The sequence below is a fragment of the Capra hircus genome, chromosome 8 (genome assembly GCF_001704415.2).
Source record: "Capra hircus breed San Clemente chromosome 8, ASM170441v1, whole genome shotgun sequence".
NCBI lineage: Eukaryota > Metazoa > Chordata > Mammalia > Artiodactyla > Bovidae > Capra > Capra hircus.
The window spans coordinates 78661150-78683100 of NC_030815.1; the positions used below are offsets into that span (position 1 = coordinate 78661150).

Genomic DNA, 21951 nt, shown 5'->3' on the forward strand with positions numbered 1-21951 from the left:
GAAGAAGTAAAACTCTCACTGTTTGCAGATGACATGATTCTCTACATAGAAAACCCTAAACAGACTCCACCAGAAAATTACTAGAGCTAATCAATGAGTATAGTAAAGTTGCAGGATATAAAATCAACACACAGAAATCCCTTGCATCTCTATACACTAATAATGAGAAAATAGAAAGACAAATTAAGGAAACAATTCCATTCACCATTGCAACGAAAACAATAAAATACTAAGGAATATATCTACCTAAAGAAACTAAAGACCTATATATAGAAAACTATAAAACACTGGTGAAAGAAATCAAAGAGGACATTAATAGATGGAGAAATATACCATGTTCATGGATCAGAAGAATCAATATAGTGAAAATGAGTATACTACCCAAAGCAATCTACAGATTCAATGCAATCCCTATCAAGCTACCAACAGTATTTTTCACAGAGCTAGAATAATTTCACAATTTGTATGGAAATACAAAAAAACTCAAATAGCCAAAGCAATCTGGAGAAAGAAGAATGGAACTGGACAAATCAACCTGCCTGACTTCAGGCTCTACTACAAAGCCACAGTCATCAAGACAGTATGGTACTGAGACAAGGACAGAAATATACATCAATGGAACTAAATAGAAAGCCCAGAGATAAATCCACGCACCTAAGGACACCTTATCTTTGACAAAGGAGGCAAGAATATACAATGCAGACAAGACAATCTCTTTAACAAGTGGTTCTTGGAAAGCTGGTCAACCACTTGTAAAAGAATGAAACTAGAACACTTTCTAACACCATACACAAAAATAAACTCAAAATGGATTAAAGATCTAAACATAAGACCAGAAACTATAAAACTCCTAGAGGAGAACATAGGTAAAACACTCTCCGACATATATCACAGCAGGATCTGCTATGACCCACCTACCAGAATATTGGAAATAAAAGCAAAAATAAACAAATGGGACCTAATTAAACTTAAAAGCTTCTGCACAACAAAGGAAACTATAAGCAAGGTGAAAAGACAGCCTTCAGAATGGGAGAAAATAACAGCAAATGAAGCAACTGACAAACAACTAATCTCAAAAATATACAAGCAAACCCTGCAGCTCAATTCCAGAAAAATAAATGACCCAATCAAAAAATGGGCCAAAGAACTAAACAGACATGTCTCCAAAGAAGACATACAGGTGGCTAACAAACACATGAAAAGATGCTCAACATCACTCATTATCAGAGAAATGCAAATCAAAACCACAATGAGGTACCATTTCATGACAGTCAGAATGGCCACGATCCAAAAGTCTACAAGCAATAAATGCTGGAGAGGGTGCGGAGAAAAGGGAACCCTCTTAGGCTGTTGGGAATGCAAACTAGTACAGCCACTATGAAGAACAGTCTGGAGATTCCTTAAAAAACTGGAAATAGAACTGCCTTATGACCCAGCAATCCCACTGCTGGGCATACACACTGAGGAAACCAGAATTGAAAGAGAGACGTGTACCCCAATGTTCATCGCAGCACTGTTTATAATAGCCAGGACATGGGAACAACCTAGATGTCCATCACCAGATGAATGGCTAAGAAAGCTGTGGTACATATACACAATGGAGTATTACTCAGCCATTAAAAAGAATACATTTGAATCAGTTCTAATGAGGTGGATGAAACTGGAGCTGATTATACAGAGTGAAGTAAGCCAGAAAGAAAAACACCAATACAGTATACTAACACATATATATGGAATTTAAAAGATGGTAACGATAACCCTGTATGCGAGGCAGCAAAAGAGACACAGATGTATAAAACAGTCTTTTGGCCTCTGTGGGAGAGGGAGAGGGTGGGATGATTTGGGAGAATAACATTGAAACATGTATAATATCATATATGAAACAAATCGCCAGTCCCGGTTCAATGCATGATACTGGATGCTTCGGGCTGGTGCACTGAGATGACCCAGAGGGATGGTACGGGGATGGAACAGGGAGGGGGGTTCAGGATGGGGAACACGTGTATACCTGTGGTGGATTCATGTTGATGTATGGCAAAACCAATACAATATTGTAAAGTAATTAACCTCCAATTAAAATAAACTTATATTTAAAAAATAAATTTAAAAAAATAATAGAATCTACTGAAGCTAGAGCAACAGAATATAACAAAGCTCCCAAACAAATGCTAGAGTATCATGAGGGCCAGAAGTTGATGAGAGTTGTGTCACTGCTTCCACTTTTTCCCTTCTATTTTCCAGGAAGTGATGGGATCAACTGCCATGATCTTAGTTTTTTAATGTTGGGTTTCAAGCCAGCTTTTCACTCTGCTCTTTCACCCTCATCAAGAGGCTCTTTAGTTCCTCTTCACTTTATGCCATTAGAGTGGTATCATATTTCTTATTTTTCCCAGCAATCTTGATTGCAGCTTGTGATTCATCCAGTCTGACATTCTACAGGATATACCCTGCATGGACGTTAATGAAAATATACAGCCTTGATGTAATCCTTTCCCAATTTAGAACGAATTCATTGTTCCATGTCCAGTTCTAACTGTTGCTTCTTGACCTATATACAGGTTTTTCAGGAGACAGGAAAAGTGGTCTGGTACTCCCATCTCTGTAAGAATTTTCCAGTTTGTTGTGATCCACAAAGTCAAAGGCTTTAGCATAGTCAGTGAAGCAGAAGTAGATATTTTTCTGCAACTCCCTTGTTTTCTCCACAATCTCAACAAATGTTGGCAATTTGATCTCTGGTTCCTCTGCCTCCTTGAAACCCAGCTTGTACCTTTGGTGGTTCTCGCTTCACATGCTGCTGTGGCCTAGCTTGAAGGAATTTAAGCATTACCTTGCTAGCATGTGAAATGAGTGCAATTGTGCGGTAGTTTAAACATTCTCTGGCATTGCCCTTCTTTGGGATTGGAAAGAAAACTGACCTTTTCCAGTCCTGTGGCCACTGCTTAGTTTTCCAAATTTGCTGGCATATTGAGTGCAGCACTTTCACAGCATCATCTTCTGGATTTGAAATAGCTCAACTGGAATTCCATCACCTCCACTAGCTTTGTTCATAGTAATGCTTCCTAAGGCCAACATGACTTCACACTCCAGGATGTCTGGCTCTATATGAGTGACCACACCATCATGGTTTTCCAAGTCATTATGACCTTTCCTCTATAGTTCTCTGTATTCTTGCCACCGATTCTTAAATCGCTTCTGCTTCTGTTAGGTCCTTTTAACTTTTCTGTCCCTTATCATGCCCATCCTTGCATTAAGTGTTTCCTTAATATCTCAAATTTTCTTGAAGAGACCTCTAGCCATTCCCATTCTACTGTTTTCCTCTATTTCACTGCACTGTTCATTTAAGAAGGCTTTCTTATCTTTTCTTGATATTCTCTGAATTCTGCATTCAGTTGGGCATATCTTTCCCTTTCTCCTTTGCCTTTTGCTTCTTCTCTTTTCTCAGCTACAAAGCCTCCTCAGACAACCACTTTGCCTTCTTGCATTTGGGGCGTGGTGGGGGGGGGATGGTTTTGGTCTGTACAGTGTTATGAACTCCATTCCTAGTATTCAGGCACCCTGTCTATCAGATCTAATCCCTTGAATCTGTTTGCCACCTCCACAGTGTAACTATAAGGGATTCTAGTGGTTTTCCCTACTTCCTTCAATTTAAAGCTGGATTTTGCAATAAGGAGCTCATGATCTGAGCCACAGTCAGCTCCAGGTCTTGTTTTTGCTGACCATATAGAGCTTCTCCATTTTTGGCTGCAAAGAATACAATCAATCTGATTTTGGTACTGGCATTTCATGGCATGGGGAAATGTTATTACCATATATTGTGTAATTTAAAAACATCGCATATAATGACTTTTCATATTTTGAACCCAAATGTATAAAAGGGTAAAATTTAATTTTAAAATTATGGGAATATGAGTAAGATTAAGGATGGATAACAAAACGCTAAACAGTGGATTTTATCTTCTATTTCCTTCTTAGAGAATCTTCTCTAAAGTTTATTAACTTTACCAAATTCCCTTATTTGGAATAGTAAATCCCATATGATCCATGGTTTCATAATCCAAAAAACAAAAACAAACAAACAAACCAAAAAAACCACTTACAGCTGGAAGACAGATAAATAAATTCCACTTCTGTGAATATGTAAGTAAATTACTATACACACAGATATTTAGTATAATACAATAATGTTCATCTCAGTAGTAGTTAAAGTAGAAAATAATTAGATACAACTTAAGGTGCAATAGGGTCACTAAACTTTGTAATCATTTTATAAGTCAAATCATATGCTGTACAGCTTAAACTTATACAGTGCTGTAGGTCAATTAATCTCAATAAAACTAGAATCAAACTAAAAATGGCTTAAAAGTCTAACAAAGGAACAGCTGGATAAATGAGTTACAGAACTTTGACAAGATATCCATTAAACTATGCTTTGGAGGGATATTTGTTTAATGACCAGAAAAATAATGATGATATAATGTTTAGTTAAGATGCAGGTTATGAAACTGTGTTATGAGCATTTTTTTAAAAAACACATAACTATATATATGGAAAGATCACATAATGCATTATTTTAAAAAAAGCTGGAAAGAAACAACAAACATTAAAATAAATTTCTTTGGATGATGTATTATTGATGCTTTTAATTTTCTTCTTACCAACATTTTGTTTTCTAGATTTTATACAAAGTGAGTTTGGAAAGTATGATATATTAATAGTAATACAAATAAGAATACCCAAAGGGCCAGGGTGAAAAGGAGAGGAAACTTAAAAATTCAAGCAGCCATCTGTCTCAATGTTTTGACTTGGTTTTAGTTACAGAATTTTATTCATTTTAAATTTAAAATGACACTAAAGGAAGAAATTATCACACAGAAATACAGTTTTTTTAATAGAGAGATATCACTCCAAAATATGTGCTTTTAATTGTAAAAATTAAAATAAACCTTACTGTACTATTTTATAAAAGCCAATAAATAAATATAGTTAGTAAAGATACCATCTACCTATAACACTAGTATTTGAATAATCTCTATCATTTCTGGAATAAATATGCCTTTATATTTTACTCATAATTGTCCTTCACTCCTGTATAATGTTAGCATTATATTGAATATTTATAAGTTTAATAGGGAAAACATAAGATTCTTTATACATTTTGATATTATTTTGAATGATTTTTCAATTAAGGTAATTTTTAAAGTTATATGAAAGTTTAAGGTCAATAAATGTTTCTAAAAAATAGGACATTCAATGATTAGCAGTCATACCCAAAAGTCAAAAAATAAAACAAGACTTTATCAAGAATATTCATATCACTATTCATGTAAGTCAATATAACCACTGAATCCTTAGTCAAAATATATTTTTATAAGAATACATCATTTTAAATTAGATTACTTAAGGTTAAAGCGTCTGCCTCCAATGTGGGAGACCCGGGTTTGATCCCTGGGTCAGGAAGATCCCTTGGAGAAGGAAATGGCAATCCACTCCAGTATTCTTGCCTGGAGAATCCCATGGATGGAGAAGCCTAGTAGGTTACAGTCCATGGGGTCACAGAGTCGGACACGACTGAGCGACTTCACCTTCAAAACATTTTTAAAACTTTAAAAATATTTATAACTGAACCAGATATTATGAGCCTTATCTTCCCATAATTATTACATTAAATAGTGAATCTGACTAAAGCTTTATCCTATGTATGTAAAATAATTATCTGGAGTATACAATTTTCTGTTTTCCATATAAATAATGACAATTGGAAAGAATCATATCTTGAAAGCTTCAGTTTTCAGAAATGCCCCCTTATAGAGTATCATCATATTCATGCTTTTAACATTTTAGAACATTTATCTGAAACAGATAATATAGCATGTCATGCCTTAGCTGTTTAAGCTCAATCTTTATACAACAGAAAAAAATTTTTCTTTTACACAAAATTATCATAAAATACAAAACTTGATATCTTAATTTTCAATTACTAATATTGTTTATACAATTAAATAATCTTCTACTGAAATAATACCTGACTATAAAAACCTGACGCCTTGGCAAATAACCCCAAGTTAGACATCTATTAAAGTACTAATAAGCACAAAGCCTTAAATGAGGCTATAACTATAGCTTTTTTGCTGGTACAACCCTAGAGTTTTCAAAAACTGCCTCATGAGAAAAACCGTGAAACAAAAAGCTGATTCTTAAAAATATCAACAAAACTGACAGAAAAATAAAGACTAGACACAAGTTACTATTGTCAGGAATTAAATACAGGATATCACTAGAGACCCTGAAGCTATTAAAAAGACAGTAAGAAATACTATGAACAACTTTACATACACATTTGAAACTTTCGAAGAAACTGATCAATTCCTATAAAGAACAAACTACTATAACTCACTCAAGGTGAAATAGATAATCTGAATAGTCCTAAAACTATTAAAGAAGAAATTTAATCTCTAATTTAAAAGAGTACCAAATAAGAAATCTCCTGGCCCAGATGATTTCTCTGGAGAATTCTACCAAGCATTTAAGAATTAATGCCAAATATGCATAAGCTCTTCCAGAAAATAAGAGGAGGGAGTATTACTCAACTAGTTTTAGAAGTAACTGTTACCATGATATGCCAAAATCAGATATGATATCAAAAAATATATATCTCAATATACCTCTTGAATAGAAATTTTAAAAATTCTTAATAAAACATTAGCAATTATATACAATGACTATAATTCACATATTTAATTCAGTTCACAGATAAAAATGGCTGGTTCAGTATTCAAAAATGAATTAATATAACATGCCATTTTGACAAGCTAAAGAAGAAAAATCACATGATCAAATCATTTGATGAAAAAAAGCATGTGTCAAAATTTAATACCCATTTATAACAAAAACTCTCAGTAAACTAGTAATAAAAGGAAACTTCTTCAATTAGATTTTAAAATTTACAGAAAACTACAACTGAATGGTGAACTATAAAGGAGTAGCACAGGCTTGGTGGTACTGAAAGAATTCTCTATCCGAGTTGTGGTGACAATAATAAGAATCTACAAATGCAATAAAAAGGCACAGAATTATGCACCCACACTGTGCCAACGTCAAATCCTGGTTTCGGCATTCTAGGACAGTTACGTAGGATGTAACCATTAGAGGAAATCTGGTGAAGAGAACTTTTCTGCGACTTCTACAACTCTCTTTAACTTTTTATGACTCTATTCAAAATAAAAAAGTTTAAAAAGAGACTGCTTTATGTAATTCTCCTCTGGATGAACAGACTTCATTAAAAACTTTATTTTAAGTTGCATATGTAATAAATCTTTAGTTGTATTCAATTTGGATGAAATGTTGTCTTACCATAATTAAACTGACTGTTGGACTTTTCACAGTTTATGATGTTGAACCTATAAGCAATACTTGGTCGCATTCCACTGACTTCAAAGTAAAACCACTGATGATAATGATTGCTATTTATGTCTGAGTTCAGAATAAGGTCATATTCATTTCTGAAAACAGAGAATAAACAAATTTGATGAAAATTAGGAAAATATCTGTACACAAACAAAATGAGAAGAATTTTAATGACTTACTTTCTAATTTGAATTACTTTACGCAGATTCCCAGATTCAAATTTGGAGTTAAACTTCAACACATCTGCTTCTTCTGGAATGGTATAGCTAAATAAAATGTTAAAGTAAGAATAAAAAAATACACAGCATTTAAACAAGTGAGCAAAAACGAAACTACACTGTAGATTAAAAACGCACCATTATTGCTCGCTCACCCTCCTCATTATTTTTAAGTCAAAGAACAAAATAAACACAAGCAAACTACAAACTCTGGCTAATATTTACAGAACAAAATATTATAATTACAAGTAGAGATTTCTTCTACAATTATATAGTGAATATTAATCACAAAAATTTTCATCTCATTAGATGCCATTTCTAAATATTAGAATCTTACGGAAAAGAATAGTTAATTTTTAAAGTGCATATGACTTGTATTGAGTACCAATAATTCTAGAAACTATGCAGTTCTCAGGTAAAACTATTTTTTTAATTTGGAGAGCTTCATTATCTATTATAATTTGTACCCAAAAGGTGGAAGTATTATTCTCACTTTACATATTCCTTACTTTAGCAAGTATTTATTGAGCTCCTACTATGTGCCAGATACTGTTTTAGTTAAAGTTATCTATTTCCCTGACTGAATACAAATTCTTGCTCTTCTAGAGCTTACATCCTAATGGGGGAAAATGAAGACTCCCAGAAGACCAATGCTTTTGTCCAATGTCATTTCAGTTAGAAATAGCACTGGCATGTGACACTTCCCTGGGTCTGGAAGATCTCCTGGAGGAGGAAATGGCAACCCACTCCAGTATTCTTGCCTGGAGAATTCCATGGACAGAGGATCCTGGTGGGCTATATAGTCCATAGGGTCGCACAGAGTCAGACATGACTGAGCAACTAAATAGGAATATCCTACACTCAAGAGTTCTTGAGGTTCTGTGTTAGCACATTTGTCTGGTCTAACACGGAGTTAGAAACACTGAAATAACTAAGAAATTATGAATAGATTTGTTTTTTATTTTTGAGAATGTTATTTCAAATTCAGTTATTAGCTCTGACATTACTTTACCCTGATTCTCTTAACAAAAATCTTTTTAAATGTCTTATTTCCTCCAAATAAGACTAATGAAATATAAAACCTCTCCAAAATATTAGAATGTTGAAGGAGAGAGAGGGAAAACCCATTCGTGGGCTGATTAAAGTTCTCATTACTGGAGACAAATGCAAAGGCACCTAATGAATTATATATAAGTAAATAAATGAAAATGAAAAATGACAAATATGACTACTATTCAATCATTTGTCTCCAGTAATGAGAAGGAGATGGTGAAGGACAGGGAAGCCTGGCAGTCCATGGGGTTGCAAAGAGTCAGACGTGACTGACTGAACAACAACAGCAAAATCATTAAACGCAATGGCACCAGTGATAACCCTAAATTAGAAATTACACTAAAACAATGTTGTGGTTTAGTCGCCAGGTCATGTCCGACTCTTAAAATCCCATGAACTGTAGCCCACCAGGCTCCTCTGTCCATGGGGTTTTCCAGGCAAAAATACTGGAGTGGCTTGCCATTTTCTTCTCCAGGGGATCTTCCAGCCGCAGGAATCGAAATCCAGGCTCCTGTGCTGCCAACAGTCTCCTGCACTGCAGGTAGATCCTTTATCCAATGAGCCACCAGGGATCACAAACAAATTGCTTCAAAAGTCAGACAAGTAACATAAAACGATTGAAGCAGATTGTAAGCAGTAAGAGACAAAGTGAGAAGTGGGGACTGTGGAAAACTAGGAAGCATATTTTCCTTCTAAAGGGGATGGTAATTTGTTGTCCTAAGGAAATGAAGGCTCAGTATTAAGGACAAAACTGCAGAATTCATACAAAATCTCCATTATCTTAAATGGAGGTAGTTTCAGTTTTTAAAAACAAAGCATCAGTTTGTGATGTTTCCTTTATTAAATTCATTAAAAGCCCACATAAGAAAAACTAAATTTGTAGCATACTCAATTTAACCAAATAAACATGATTTACCTTACCATTACATCACTGCAAAAAGATAAAAACAGAATGAGGCTTAATTAGGTGGAAGTTAACTATATTTCTTTGTCTTTTAAAAGAACACTGAAATTTTAAGATTAAAACCAACAAAACTAAAACACAAAAATGAGACTTACTTTGGGTTATCTAAGTCATATACCACTCGATCTATGATATCACTCTGATGTATTAGCCTCTCAATATCTTGGGCAATTTTTGTTCTGAAATCATAAAGAAGTTTGACCAAAATTCATTATTATATGCTAAGGCACAACTTTCCTCCAAGTAAATTTTGAATAAAAAATATAAAATGATAAAAATTTCTTATAATAAAAATTATCATCCCTCTACATATTATATGTACAAAATAAATCAGTACATAAAATTTAGACAAAAATCAGTATTTTAAAAGTCTAAGTTCTAGAAAAACAACCAGCACAAGGCCAATAGCTTTACTTAAAAAACCTTGAATGACTATATGCTTTCCTATATAGAAATTCTTAATCTAGCACTATAAAATTAAGCGTTTTTATTTTTAGTTTTTTATTTTACAAAAACTAACTCATCACTGACACAGCAGTCTATCAAGAAAAAAATCGAGCATCAAAGGATTATGATATAAATCCTTGATTTAGAGTCAGTGTCATAACTTTCAAATAGCAAATTCTTTCTATAAAAGCAAAACTTTTAAAAAGCTAAAATTATAATAATAAACAAATCAAAAATTTATATCACCCAGATCTTCAACAATGAAAGACATAGCACTTACATATACTCAGATGCGCCATACCAATACAAGTGTTCAAGTATGGTGAATGACTAATAACATCCATTTGTCAAAACCATTTATTAAATAGTAAATGTATGAAATACCTACCATAAATGTATAAAAAATTAATACTTACAAAAGTTTGCAGTTTTTCTTAAGAAAAATGGTATTAAAAGGCTGATATAACATCTCAGTTCTATAGCAACATATTGTAAAACAAGGTAAGAAAGCTCGATACCCACAGGGCCAGCACGTGATGTACCTGAGGAGGCCTGCTGGGAGACGCTGTGGAAAACTGGGGAACACAGGATCTGTCTAAACACAACCAAATGCTGCCAGGTAGGAAGAGAGGTTAAAGGTTCAATACCAAACTTACGAGAAACAACAGAAACTTGGATCACTACGTGGAGTCTCTCAAACGTTAAAGGCTGGCAATCTATTAAAGAATAAAAACAGGGAGAACAAGATGGCAGAGGAGTAGGTGGACATGGAGTACATCTCTCTCCACAGATACACCAGTAATACACCTTGAGACACAGAAGGGCATACAGAACACCAACTGAGAGCAGACAGGAGTACCTGACCAGAGGAAGCAAATATACAGACCCACACAAAACTCAGGAGGACGAAGGAAGCAGGGAGAAAAACAGGAGTGTTAGTAGGACTGTAACCCCTCCTTGGCGGGTGGGGGAACTGAAGCAGGGGTCCGATCCCCACATCCGGGCAACTGAGTCAGAGGAAAAACATTTAAGGCTGAGAGTGAAACAGCTGATCTGTCGCAGCCTAAACAGAATGCAGTCCTTGTTGCAGCCATACATACCCCGGAAAGGGACACAGATCCCCTGGAAGGTGCAGCGGCTGGGAGCTGGAGTTCAGGGATTGTGGAGCAATCCCAGGGCAAGGGGCTGCTGTTGACTGCTGAGAGAAAGATCAAGGGGATGTGAGGGAGGAGATTGTGGTGGGAAATGCCTGTGGAGGAAAGCGGGACAGCCATGGACGCAAGGCAATACTGCTGAGTCACACGTAAGGGGTGGAGCCATCACCAGACTCTCTCTCCACACGTGCCACCATCAGCAGCTGAACAATAGAGAGGCTGGCCCATCAAACGCCTGACACACTGAACTACAGAGTAGGACCCCACCCCAGGGTGCCCCTTTAAGTGCCTGATGCACTGATCTACGGAGTAGGACCCCAGCCAAGGGGGCCCCTCTATGTGCCTGAATGGGCAGAGCTACAGAGAAAGACTAGACAAAGAAACATTCTGATCACCAGCTACAAGAGGCTGGAAAAAGACTCTGATAGGGCCATAACTCCTATGGCGGAGGCACTCCATGTTCCTGCACACTTGGCGCCACCAGGGTCCCCACAAGCCAAGCAGCTGCGTCACCTTCACGCTCAGCTCTCACTGGGGCAGAGCTGCTTCAGGCAAAAAATTCTTGCATCTAAGCGTGCAAGGTTGCTTCGGTAGTGTCTGACTCTTTGCAACCTTGTAGACTGTGGCCTGCCAGGCTTCTCTGTCAGGCCTCCAGGCAAGAATACTGGAATGTATTGGCCAATGCTGCTTGCCATACCCTTCTAGAGCACTGTATTTCCTGCTGCCCTAGCCGCCAACTCCCCTGAGTGCCTGGTGCTGTCAGAACCCCTGTGACCCAAGCAGCTGCACCACCTCCACACCTGGCCCTCACTGGGGCAGACACAAGTCCTCCAGGGCAGCCTCAGGAGCAAACCCCAGTGAACGACCCACATGTAGAAGTGGAAATAAAACCACGATTGAAACCCACGGGCAGTGTGACTAAGGAAGAAGACCCAAAACTTACCACCAGCTCTACAAACTACAGATTAAATCCACATGATCAACTAGGTAGACTGTGTCTATGGAATATATAAAAGGTCACTGAAAGCTCCCACAAAAGAAAATGCACTAGTTCTGATAGCTGTGGACATTTAGAGAACACAGAGGAGTAGGACCTGATTAGAATCTGAGCTGCCCCCAGAACAGGTCCAGAGATCAGCAGTGTTGGAGGGCATCCTAGGGAGGTGAGGTGGACTGTGACTCCCAGTGAGGGAAAGGGCTCTGACAGCAGTGACTCAAGAAAAACAATTATTATTCCTATGTTTTGACTTGCTCTATAGATGCTTTTGGATTTTTTTCTTTTTTTTCCCTTTTTCCCCTCTATGCTGTTGTTGTTGATTTTATTGGCCCTATGAAATCTAATTAAGCTTTTGAGCTTTTTTTTTCCTCAGCCACATTTTTTATTGTTGCTATAAACCCCTGCCTCTACACTGGGCTTTAGCAGTTCTGGGAAGTTTTCCTTTTTTTTCCTTTTCTCTTTTTTTAGTTTTTCAAGCCTATTATTACTTTTTCTACATTTAATCGTTTGTTTCCTTTTTCTACTGTTCTTTTCCCCTTACAGTTAATCTTTAATGTATATAAATCTTCTTTATCTACCTCTATTTAACTCTGCATATGTATTCTTTCTTTCTTTCCTTTCCTTTCTACATATGTTAGTTTTATTTTCATTGCTTTCTTCCCACTTGGTACGTTGCTTTAGTTTTGTTTTCCAGTTTTTGCTTTAGTTAGTTTTGTCCTGGTAGACATAATTTTTGGTTTCCTTTGTTCACTGGGTCAATCTATTATACTTTATTTTTGTTGGACTGTTTTGACTTTGCTCATGGGTGTATATGTGTATGTGTATAATCCATTATTTTAATTATTATTTGCCTGATTTTGTAACTGACATTTGTCTGGGGTTCATTTTGGTTTCTCGTTTTGGGATATTTGTTTTAATCTCACTTAATACCATAATAAAACACTTGTGGAATCTTCATTCCTGACCAGAGATCAAGCCCTGACCCTTTGGAGTGGGAGCACTAACTCCAAGACCCTAGACTACCAGAGAACTAACCATAGTGAGTATCAAATAGAACTCACACAAAGGAAACGACTTGAATACAAGACCCAGCATCACCCAAGCACCAGGAGGACCCTGTCCGGGACTCCTCATCTAAACAACAAACAAAACAAAAACACAAAACCAGTCATCAGCTGACAGGATTACCACCTTACTCAGCCTTGCCCATCAGAGGAAAAACAAACAAGCAAACAAAAACTCAGCACAAATCTCACGCTATGTGAAGCCTACACAAATCACTGGACCAAACTTAGCGGGGCAGAAACCAAAAGGAAGAAAGAATTCAACTCTGAAGCCTGGGAAAAGGAGACCTCAGACACAGTAAGTTAAAAAAATAATAATGAAAAGGCAGAAAAATACTACACAAATGAAGGAACAAACTAGAAACACAGAAGTCCAAATAAATGAAGAGGAAATAGGCAAACTACCTGAAAAAGAATTCAGAATGATACTAAAGATGATCAAAAACCTTGAAAACAAAGTGGAAAAAATACAAGAATCAATTAACAAAGACTAAACATACAGAGACAAACAACACAATTACTGAAATTAAAAATACTCTAGAAGCAATCAATAGCAGACTATTTGAAGTAGAACGAATCAGTGAGCTGGAAGATAAAATGGTGGAAATAACTTCCAAGAGCAAAACAAAGTAAAAAGAATGAAAAGAACTCAGGTTAGTCTCAGAGACCTCTGGAACAATAACAAACGCAACAACATTCAAATTATAAGAGTCGCAGAAGAAGAGAAAAAGAAAAGGTATGAAAAAATTTTTGAAGAGATTATAGTCAAAAATTTCCCCAACATGGAAAAGGAAATAGTCAAAGGAAAAAGTCCAAGAGGCATAAAGAGTCCCATACAAGATAAACCCAAGGAGAAACATGCCAAGACACATGCTAATCAAACTAACAAAGACTAAACACAAAGAAAGAATATTAAAAGCAGCAAGGGAGAAGAACAAGCACCATACAAAGGAAACCCCATATGCTTAACAACTGATCTTTCAGCAGAAGGGAATGGCAGGATATATTTAAACTGTTGAAAGGGAAAAATCTACAACCAAGATTAATGTACCTGGCAAAGATCTCATTCAAAATTGATGGAGAAATAAAAAGCTTTTCTGACAAGCAAAAGTTAAAAGAATTCAGTATGACCAAACCAGTTTTACAACAAATGTTAAAGGGACTTATATAGTCAAGAAATACAAGAAAAGAAAAAAAGTTCGACAAAATCAACCCCAAACAATTAAGAAAATGACAAAAGGAACATATATATCGATAATTACTTTAAATGTAGATGGATTCAGTGTTCCAATCAAAAGACACTGACTGGGTGAATGGATACAAAAATAAGACCAATTTATATGCTGTCTACAAGAAACCCACTTCAGACCTAAAGACACATACAGATTGAAAGTGAGAGGATGGAAAAATATATTCCATGCAAATGGGAAGCAAAAGAAAGCTGGAATAGCAATCTTCATATTAGACAAAATAGACCTTAAAATAAAGAAGATTACAAGAGATAAGGAAGGATGCTACATAATGATCAAGGGATCAATCCAAGAGGAAGACATAAAACTTGTAATTATCTATGCACCCAACATAGGAACACGCAAATACATAAGAAAAATACTGACAAAAAAGGAGAAACTGACAGTAACACAGTAACAGTAGGAGACTTTAACACCCCACTCACACCAATGGACAGATCATCAAAACAGAAAATAAATAAGGAAACATGTCTTAAATGATACATTAGATGAGATGGATCTCATTGATATTTATAGGACATTCCATCCAAATGCAGACAAATACACCTTCTTCTCAAGTGCACGTGGAACATTCTCCAGGACAGACCACATCTTGGGTCACAAATCAAACCTCAGTAAATTTAAGAAAACTGAAATAGCATCAAGCATCTTCTCTGACCACAATGCTGAGACTAGATATCAATTACAAGAAAAAAACTGTTAAGAAACACAAACACATGGAGACTGAATAACACGTTTCTAAATAACCAACAGGTTACTGAAGAAATCAAAAGGGAAATAAAAAATTTATAGAAACAAATGACAGCGAAATTACAACAACTCAAAACCTATGGGATGCAACAAAAGCATTTCTAAGAGGGAAGTTTATAGCAATACAATCCTACCTCAAGAAACGAGAAAAATATCAAATAGACAACCTAACTTTACACCTAAAACAACTGGAAAAGGAACAACAAAAAAATTAGTAGAAGGAAAGAAATCACAAAAATCTGAGCAGAAATAAATGAAAAATAAATGAAAGAAACAAGAGTAAAAATTAAAAAACTAAAAGCTGGTTCTTTGAGAAGATAAACAAAATTGACAAACCTTTAGCCAGAAACATCAAGAACAAAAGCGAGAAGAATCAAATCAACAAAATTAGAAATGAAAAAGGAGAGGTTACAACAGACAATGCAGAAATACAAAGGATTATAAGAGACTATTATGAACGACTATATGGCAATAAAATGGATAATCTGGAAGAAATGGACAGATTCTTAGAAAAGTTCAATCTTCCAAGACTGAACCAGGAAGAAATAGAAATTATGAATAACCCAATTTCAAGCACTGAAATTGAAGCTGTGATCAAAAATCTCCCAAAAAACAAAAGCCCAGGACCAGATGGCTTCACAGCAGAATTCTATCAAACATTTAGAGAAGAGCTAATGTCCATCCTTCCAACTCTTTCAAAAAATTGCACAGGAAGGAACACTTCCAAACTCATTCTACAAGGCCATCATCACCCTGATACCAAAGCCAGACAAAGACAACACAAAAAAGAAAACTATAGGCCAATATCACTAGAACATAGATGCAAAAATCCTCAATAAAATTTTAACAAACAGAATTCAGCCAACACATCAAAAAGCTCACACACCATGATCAAGTTGGGTTTATTCCAGGAATGCAAAGTTTCTTCAATATATGCAAATCAATCAATATGATACACCATATTAACAAATTGAAAGATAAGAAACACATGATAATCTCAACAAATGCAGCAAAAGCTTTTGACAAAATTCAGCACCCATTTATGATTAAAACTCTTCAAACAAATGGACATAGAAGGAAGCTACCTCAACATAATGAAGGCCATATATGATCAGCCTACAGCAAACATTATTCTCAACGGTGAAAAACTGAATGCATACCCCCAAAGATCAGGAACAAGACAAGGGTGTTCACTTAGTTTTCAACCTAGTTTTGGAAGTCCTAGCTACAGCAATCACAGAAGAAAAAGAAATAAAAGGAATATAGATTGGAAAAGAAGAAGTAAAGCCCTCACTGCTTGCAGATGACATGATACTGTACACAGAAAACCCTATAGATAGCATCAAAAAATTACTAGAGCTAATCAGTGAATTTAGCAAAGTTGTAGGATACAAAATCAATACACAGAAATCACTTGCATTTCTATATACCAATAATGAAAAAGCAGAAAGAGAAATTAAGGAATCAATCCCATTCACCACTGTAACAAAAAGAATTAAATACCTAAGCATAAACTTACCTAGGGAGACAAAAGAACTATACACAGAAAATTATAAAGCACTGATGAAAGAAATCAAAGATGACATAAACAGATGTAGAAATATTTCATGTTCCTGGGTAGGAACAATCAATATTGTGAAAATGACTATACTACCAAATGCAGTCTACAGAATCAGTGCAATCCCTATCAAATTACCAATGGCATTTTTCACAGATCTAGAACAAAAAAATTCACAACTCATATGGAAACACAAAAGACCCCAAATAGCCAAAGCAGTCTTGAGAAAGAAGAATGGAGCTGGAGGAATCAACCTTCCTGACTTCAGATTATACTAAAAAGCTATAGTCATCAAGACCGTATGCTACTGGCAAAAAACAGAAATATAGACCAATGGAATAAGATAGAAAGCTCAGAAATAAATCCATGCACCTATGGGTATTTTATTTTTGATAAAGGAGGCAAGATTATACAATGGGGAAAGGACAGCCTCTTCAATAAATGGTGCTGGGAAAACTGAGCAGCTACATGTAAAAGAATGAAATTAGAACACTTCCTAACACCATGCTGCTGCTGCTGCTGCTGCTAAGTCGCTTCAGTCATGTCTGGCTCTGTGTGACCTCAGAGACGGCAGGCCCACTAGGCTCCTCTGTCCCTGGGATTCTCCAGGCAAGAATACTGGAGTGAGTTGCCATTTCCTTCTCCAATGCATGAAAGGGAAAAGTGAAAGTGAAGTAACTCAGTCGTGCCCCATTCTTAGCAATCCCATGGACTGCAGCCTACCAGGCTCCTCCGTTCATGGAATTTTCCAGGCAAGAGTACTGGAGTGGGTTGCCATTGCCTTCTCCGTCCTAACACCATACACAAAGATAAACTCAAAATGGCTTAAGACCTAAATGTAAGACCAGAAACTATAAAACTCTCAGAGGAAAACATAGGCAGAACACTCAATGACATAAATCAAAGCAAGATCCTCTATGACCTACCTCCTAGAGTAAAGAAAATAAAATCAAAAGTAAGACTGCAGATGGTGACTGCAGCCATGAAATTAAAAGACGCTTACTCCTTGGAAGAAATGTTATGACCAACCTAGACAGCATATTCAAAAGCAGAGATATTACTTTGCTGACTAAGGTCTGTCTAGTCAAGGCTATGGTTTTTCCTGTGGTCATGTATGGATGTGAGAGTTGGACTGTGAAGAAAGCTGAGCACTGAAGAATTGGTGCTTTTGAACTGTGGTGTTGGAGAAGACTCTTGAGAGTCCCTTGGACTGCAAGGAGATCCAACCAGTCCATTCTGAAGGAGATCAGCCCTGGGCTTTCCTTGGAAGGAATGATGCTAAAGCTGAAACTAGAGTACTTTGGCCACCTCATGCGAAGAGTTGACTCATTGGAAAAGACACTGATGGTGGGAGGGATTTGGGGCAGGAGGAAAAGGGGAAGACAGAAGATGAGATGGCTGGATGGCATCACTGATTCGATGGACGTGAGTCTGAGTGAACTCCGGGAGTTGGTGACAGACAGGGAGGCCTGGTGTGCTGCGATTCATGGGGTCACAAAGAGTCAGACACGACTCAGCGACTGAACTGAACTGAAACAAGTGGGACCTGATTAAACTGAAAAGATTTTGCACAGCCAAGGAAACAATAAGCAAAGTGAAAAGGCAACCCTCAGAATAGGAGAAAATAATAGCAAATGAAACAACTGACAAAGGATCAATTTCCAAAATATAAAAGCAGCTAATAAAACTCAATGCCAGAAAAACAAAGAACCCAATCAAAAAGTGGGAAAAAGAGCTAAACAGATATTTCTCAAAAGAAGACATACAGATGGATAACAAACACATGAAAAAATGCTCAACATCACTCATTATTAGAGAAATGCAAATCAAAACCACAAAAAGACATCACCTCACAATGGTCAGAATGGCCATCATCAAAAAGTCTACAAACAATAAATGCTGGAGAGGGTGTAGAGAAAATGGAATGCTCCTGCACTGTTGGCGGGAATGTAAATTGTTATAGTCACTATGGAAGACAGTATTAAGATTCCTTAAAAGACTAGGAATAAAACCACCAAATGACCCAGAAATCCCACTCCTAGGCATATACCCTGAGGAAACCAAAACTGAAAAAGACACATGTATCCCTTTGTTCATTGCAGCACTATTTACAATAGCTAGAACACAGACTCAACCTAGATGTTCATCAACAGGTAAATGGATAAAGAAGTTGTGGTACATATACACAGTGGAATATTACTCAGCCATAGAAAGGAACACATTCGAGTCAGTTCTGATGAGGTGGATGAACCTAGAACCTATTATACACAGTGAAGTGAGTCAGTAAGAGAAAGATAAATATCATATTCCAATGCCAACTTCTGCTGGATCATGGAAAAAGCAAGAGAGTTCCAGAAAAACATCTATTTCTGCTTTATTGACTATGCCAAAGCCTTTGACTGTGTGGATCACAATAAACTGTGGAAAATTCTTCAAGAGATGGTAATACCAGACCACCTGACCTGCCTCTTGAGAAACCTATATACATGTCTGGAAGCAACAGTTAGAACTGGACATGGAACAACAGACTGGTCCCAAATAGGAAAAGGAGTACATCAAGGCTGTATATTGTCACCCTGCTTATTTAACTTCTATGCAGAGTACATCATGAGAAACGCTGGACTGGAAGAAACACAAGCTGGAATCAAGATTGCCAGGAGAAATATCAATAACCTCAGATATGCAGATAACACCACCCTTATGGCAGAAAGTGAAGAGGAACTAAAAAGCCCCTTGATGAAAGTGAAAGTGGAGAGTGAAAAAGTTGGCTTAAAACTCAACATTCAGAAAACGAAGATCATGGCATCTGGTCCCATCACTTCATGGGAAATAGATGGGAAAACAGTGGAAACAGTGTCAGACTTTATTTTTTGGGGCTCCAAAATCACTGCAGATAATGACTGCAGCCATGAAATTAAAAGACGCTTACTCCTTGGAAGAAAATGATAGCATATTGAAAAGCAGAGACATTACTTTGTGCAGGGAGCCAGTGTGAGGAACTCTGCCCATGGCAAAGGTCACGAGGAAGGAGGCTCAGCATTACGCAAAGGCGAGATCGAGCCTCAGGAGACCCCCTGTTCCCGAGCATCTACCCCCAAAACCAGAGTGCCTACTTTACTGTTTTATGCTCTCACCTACACCTCTGGCTTTATTGGGGGGCTGTCCCCCATCTCTCTCAGAGAAGGAGTTAACCTACAGCTCTAGTTAATAAAAATTCCTGGGTGTGACAAGGGTGTCTCAGATCAAACCTCTCTGCTGGCAGACGAGCTTGTGTGACAGGATTATCCACACTCTAGCTACTATGTACATGATTGTTTACAACCTCTCAACCATAAACAGCACAGAGTTTGGAGTATTTTGAAAGTCTTAGTTAGCACTGGGTTTGTCTAAAGATAAAAATCATGTTGGTGAAGGGTTTTACATTTGTTGGGCCAATATTTGCTCTTAAGTCTCCATATTCCCGGAGAAGGCAATGGCACCCCACTCCAGTACTCTTGCCTGCAAAATCCCATGGACAGAGGAGCCTGGTAGGCTGCAGTCCATGGAGTCGCCAAGAGTCAGACACGACTGAGTGACTTCACTTTCATACATTGGAGAAGGAAACGGCAGCCCACTCCAGTGTTCTTGCTTGGAGAATTCCAGGGACAGGGGAGCCTGGTGGACTGCCATCTATGGGGTCGCACAGAGTCTGACACGACTGAAGTGACTTAGCAGTAGTAGTAGCTCCATATTCCCTGCCCTTATAATGAATATAACTAGCATATAGAAGAAATAAGTATTAACCTTTAAGATTAATCATGTTAACCTTAGGCTAAGTAAATTTCTTTCCTAGTTGTAACCCACTACACCCTCACGCTATAGGAATGCAACTTTATCTGGTACCTTCAGAGGGTGGTGCCTGGTTTAAGAAAAATCACCCCTGGAAAATAAGTTTCTGGTTGACTGACCGTTATCAGAAAAGAAAGGATCATAAAATGTCAGCAGGCCTCATGGCCAGAAGATGATGTAAAATCCCTAAGACCTTTATGTATACTTTTATATGAAGCACCTGATTTTGATAAAGGTCAGGACTGCTCACCCCCACGTGACTTTAAAATTTCCATTTGTCTCTATGTGTAACAAAAGGTATATAAGCAAGCCTGAAAATAAAGAAAACGGATCAGTTTCTGGAAAGACTGATTCCCCCGTGTCGTTCTTTCTTGTTCTCCGTTTTTCTGGCTGAATTCCCATCTGGCGCGTTGGTACTCGCCAAGCCTGCTAATTTTGCCCTGGCTTTTAAGTTCCACGCGAGAGGGAGCCCAAGGTGGGGCACCCTCCGATATTCAAGTGGGGGCCGGTGGCCTGCGTAGGTGGTGCAAGCTTCTTGTCTCGAAGCTTTATTGGTAACCCACGTAAACCGTTATTCAGCCTCTTTTTCTCCACTAATTTTCCTACTACACTATTTCTTTCTAATCTCCCTCTATATCTTTAATTAAGCAATTAATTCCTAGGACACTGATTCCGTCCCCGCTTCGAATTACCCTGGATTCACCGGGGCTGGACCCCGGCAACTTTGCCAACAAAGGTCCGTCTAGTCAAGGCTATTGTTTTTCCAGTGGTCATGTATGGGTGTGAGAGTTGGATGGTGAAGAAAGCTAAGCGCCAAAGAACTGATGCTTTTGAACTGTGGTATTGGAGAAAACTCTTGACAGTCCATTAAAATGCAAGGAGATTCAACCGGTCCATTCTGAAGGAGATCAGCCCTGGGTGTTTTTTGGAAGGAATGATGCTAAAGCTGAAACTCCAGTACTTTGGCCACCTCATGTGAAGAGTTGACTCATTGGAAAAGACTGATGCTGGGAGGGATTTGGGGCAGGAGGAAAAGGGGACGACAGAGGATGAGATGGCTGGATGGCATCACCGACTCGATGGATGTGAGTTTGAGTGAACTCCGGGAGTTGGTGATGGACATGGTGACGCAACCATGGTTGCAAAGAGTCGGACACGACTGAGCGACTGAACTGAACTGAACTGAACTGAACGCACATATAAGAAATCTAGAGAAATGATACTGAAGAATTTATTTATAGGGCAGCAATGGAGAAACAGACAT

The 21951-nt window shown here is 37.3% G+C and overlaps 1 protein-coding gene across 2 annotated transcripts in view; it reads right to left on the reverse strand.

Moving 5' to 3' along the window:
- The window catches only part of AGTPBP1 (ATP/GTP binding protein 1), a 190558-nt gene that overhangs the window by 60401 nt on the left and 108206 nt on the right, over positions 1-21951 (reverse strand). For both annotated transcript variants that reach the window (XM_018052439.1, XM_018052440.1), the window contains 3 exons: positions 9735-9818; positions 7584-7670; positions 7351-7499 (listed from right to left, as the gene is read on the reverse strand). In XM_018052439.1, the coding sequence (XP_017907928.1) occupies positions 7351-7499; positions 7584-7670; positions 9735-9818 (320 nt within the window). The remainder of the gene's footprint in view (positions 1-7350; positions 7500-7583; positions 7671-9734; positions 9819-21951) is intronic.